This window comes from Egretta garzetta, unplaced genomic scaffold, assembly GCF_000687185.1.
Source record: "Egretta garzetta isolate BGI_Z169 unplaced genomic scaffold, ASM68718v1 scaffold551, whole genome shotgun sequence".
Lineage (NCBI taxonomy): Eukaryota > Metazoa > Chordata > Aves > Pelecaniformes > Ardeidae > Egretta > Egretta garzetta.
Window position 1 is genome coordinate 17,356 of NW_009258493.1, and position 3,392 is coordinate 20,747.

A 3,392-nucleotide genomic window follows, 5' to 3' on the forward strand; every position below is an offset into this window, starting at 1 on the left:
GGCCGGCGCGCCTGTCTCCCCGCTCTCACCCCACTAGCATTGGGCATCACCACCAAACTGCATCCCCTTTCCTGGGGCAGGGAGACCCCAAAACCCTCCCGGGGTCGGGGCAGCCAGCCTCTGCGGGGAAATGGCTCTGCAAGGGGTGGGTGCCAGGGCAGGGGGATGGCCCCCAAGATCCTTGTTCTCGGCAGAGGAAAACGCGCCCCAGCATCGCTGAGTTGGGGCTTGGGCGGCCACGGGCGCCCAGCCCGGGAGGAGCCGCTTGGCCGAACCCCGTGTCCCCTTCGGCTTAACCCCCTCGCAGAGTTAATTCAAATGCACTCAGTTAAGGCCATGCCAGCTGCTGGGGGCTCCTCTTGGCCACCCGGAGCCGGTGGCAGGGAGAGGCACCGGAGCATCTTGCTGCAAGCCAGCCCCCCATGCAGAAAAGGGGTTTTCATCCTCTTAATCTGGTCTGAAGCTGGAGGTGGGAAGGGAGGCCAGGAGCACAGGGGGCTGGGGGGTCCCGGGCTCCCTGGGGGGGCACAGGGTGGTCCCAGCAGTGCCCAAAGCAGCCCCCAGCACCAGGTCTGCACCGGCCCTTCCAAGCAGCTGGAAGCCTCTTGGCTGTCGAGGAGCAGCTGTGATCAGAAACGATTTGCCCAAAGCTGGGGCTGAGCCCAGGCTGTCGGGCTCTGAAGCTGGGGAAGGGTTTAGCTGAGCCCGGCTCAGCTCCATGCCCCCAGGCTCTGCCCAGGCTGGTGGCAGCGAGTGTCCACACCCAGCTGAAACCCACACCAGGACGCTTTAAGGCAACTCATTTCTTTCCTCCATCAAATTACTTAATTCTCTCTTTCTTGCAGCGCTTCCAGGTCATCGTTCATCCAGCCAAGCAGCGCCAGGGCCACCCGAAAGAGGGACAGCCCTGGCAAAGGCGGGTGGCACCCCATACCCCAACCCCGGCAACATTCAGGGCTTTGAATTTTTTTTTTTTTCCCCTTAACCATTAACCTTTAACCAAACCCCTTCCGTTGCAGAAGCAGAGGCTGGTGCTCCTCACGCCGAGCAGGCACCTCTTCTGCCCCGTGTTCAGGCTCACCAAGGCTGGTGCGGCCACCAAAGCAGCAGCCGGCCTCAGGGACATCGGGGGACACAGTGGGGGATCCGCGGTGACACTGACCCAGCCCAGCCAGAAGCTGCAGGGGCAGGAGCTGATCAGGGAGACATTAACATAATTAACAAGAAAAATGCCAGGAGGGCTGGAAGTGTCCACAGGGCGCCCTGGCCTGACCTGACCAGCATGGAGCAGAAAGGTGGAGTGGCCTGGGGTGGCCAAGATGCCCAGCACTGGGGCGCACTGCCCATCCAACCACCAAAGTACTGGCCACCACCCTTTCCTGCCCGGTTGCACCTTTAATAGCAGTTTGAGCAGCTGGGATGATCGTGCCAGGAGAAAACATGTGGAACCCACTCAGTGCATCGAGGGCTCCCACCCAAAATCACCTGGACAGGCTGGAGAGTTGGGCAGAGAGGAACCTGATGAAGTTCAACAAGGGCAAGTGTTGGGTGCTGCCCCTGGGGGGAGGTCAAACCCCATGCACCAGTACAGTCTGGGGGATGACCTGCTGGAGAGCAGCTCTGCTGAGAGGGACCTGGGAGTCCTGGTGGATGACAAGCTGACCATGAGCGTGCCCTGGTAGCCAAGAAGGCCAATGGCATCCTGGGGTGCATTGAGGAGTGTGGCCAGCAGTGCAAGAGAGGTTCTCCTCCCCCTCTACTCTGCCCCAGTGAGACCCCACCTGGAGCACTGTGTCCAGTTCTGGGCTCCCAGTTCAAGAAGGATGAGGAACTCCTGGAGAGAGTCCAGAGGGCAAAAAGGATGATAAAGGGACTGGAGCATCTCCCCTATGAGGAAAGGCTGAGGGAGCTGGGCTTGTTCAGCCTGGAGAAGAGAAGGCTGAGAGGGGATCTCATCAACATGTACAAATAACTTAAGGGTGGATGTCACAAGGATGGAGCCAGACTCTTTGCAGTGGTGCCCAGAGCCAGGACAAGGGGCAATGGGCACAAACTGAAGCACAAGAGGTTCCAGGTGAACGTGAGGAAGAACTTCTTGACTTGGAGGGTGACTGAGCCCTGGCACAGGCTGCCCAGGGGGCTGTGGAGTCTCCTTCTCTGGAGATATTCAACCCCCACCTGAACGCTGTCCTGTGCCCCCTGCTCTGGGTGAGCCTGCTTGAGCAGGGGGCTGGGACTGGGTGATCTCTGGAGGGCCCTTCCAGTCCCTGCCATGCTGGGATTCTGTGATCACATCCTTAAAAAAAAAAACCAAAACAAAAAACACAAACCAAAACCAAGCAATAATTAAGAGCTCATTTCCTCTGTCTCCACCTCAGTATCTTCTGAGCAAAGCATTCCAATTAAAAGTAGTTTTATTTGATGAACCAAGCATCCAATACTGTTATTTCAGGAAAAAAAAACCCAAAACAGTCCAGGGCTACATCGAGATGGGATGCAGCAGCTCCAAGTCATCTCACACAACCACACCTTTTTTTTTCCACAAATCATTGGTTTATTAGAAAGGTTCCCCCCCCTCATTTTACAGCATATATATATATTTATATATATATCTTATGTGACAAAGTTAAATACAGTCTGTTTATGCCTGTTAAGTAAGGATAGGTTAATTATTTTTAGCACTATTCTGGAAGTCAAAAAAAAAGAAACCCCCAAACCAAACCCCTGACCGTGGCGTGAAGGGTGCCAGGACACACGCGTAGTGAATCTAGAAGCTAATGAAGCTCAGTGCTGAGACATTAACACTGTGTTCTCTTAATTATTTACAGAGAAATTGAGTCCCTTTTTTTTTTGACCCTTGTGTTTCAGTCCCACCTGTTCAAATGCAAAGTTTCTCATTTAAAGAGTGAGGAAGCTCAAGTTTTCGATCCTTTGAATCTTTGCCCCCCAGGGTCTTGGTGCTGCGCTTTGGGAGGGGAAGGGGACGCCAGGCAGCCGCATGCACTCCGCATCCCCTCACTGCCTGCTCCGAAACCGGGCCCTGCACAGCACCACAAGGTGCCCCCAAACCGCTCAAACGCAAGGAACCTGAAATACCCAGGTCAGCAGCAACTTGTCCTGGCGCCGTGGGAAGAGCTTGTGGATGGAGACGCCTCCCCATGGTTAGTGTTATCCGCAGCCAGGGGACAATGGCGGAAAGAATGGAGAAATCCTGTTGGGAACGCCACGGGTAGGCATGGCCTCACCGGATTAGACCTAAACCACCTCTCCCTGCGTGTAAGATGGCAAGCGGTTCCGGTGAAAAGGCTCTTCCTTCACCGAAAGGAACTGTGTATGGAACAGCACAGCCAGGCTGGCACCTGCAAAGCACCAGCTCAAGCCCGGGGCGGGGG

At 55.7% G+C, this 3,392-nt stretch overlaps 1 protein-coding gene across 1 annotated transcript in view; it reads right to left on the bottom strand.

Annotated features, from left to right (window-relative positions):
* Positions 1-1,126, bottom strand: part of LOC104132293 (integrin alpha-IIb) — an 11,235-nt gene extending 10,109 nt beyond the window's left edge. The window contains exon 1 of the mRNA XM_035901327.1: positions 1,056-1,126. Within this exon, the coding sequence (XP_035757220.1) occupies positions 1,056-1,126 (71 nt within the window). The remainder of the gene's footprint in view (positions 1-1,055) is intronic.
* Positions 1,127-3,392: the final 2,266 nt, after the last annotated feature.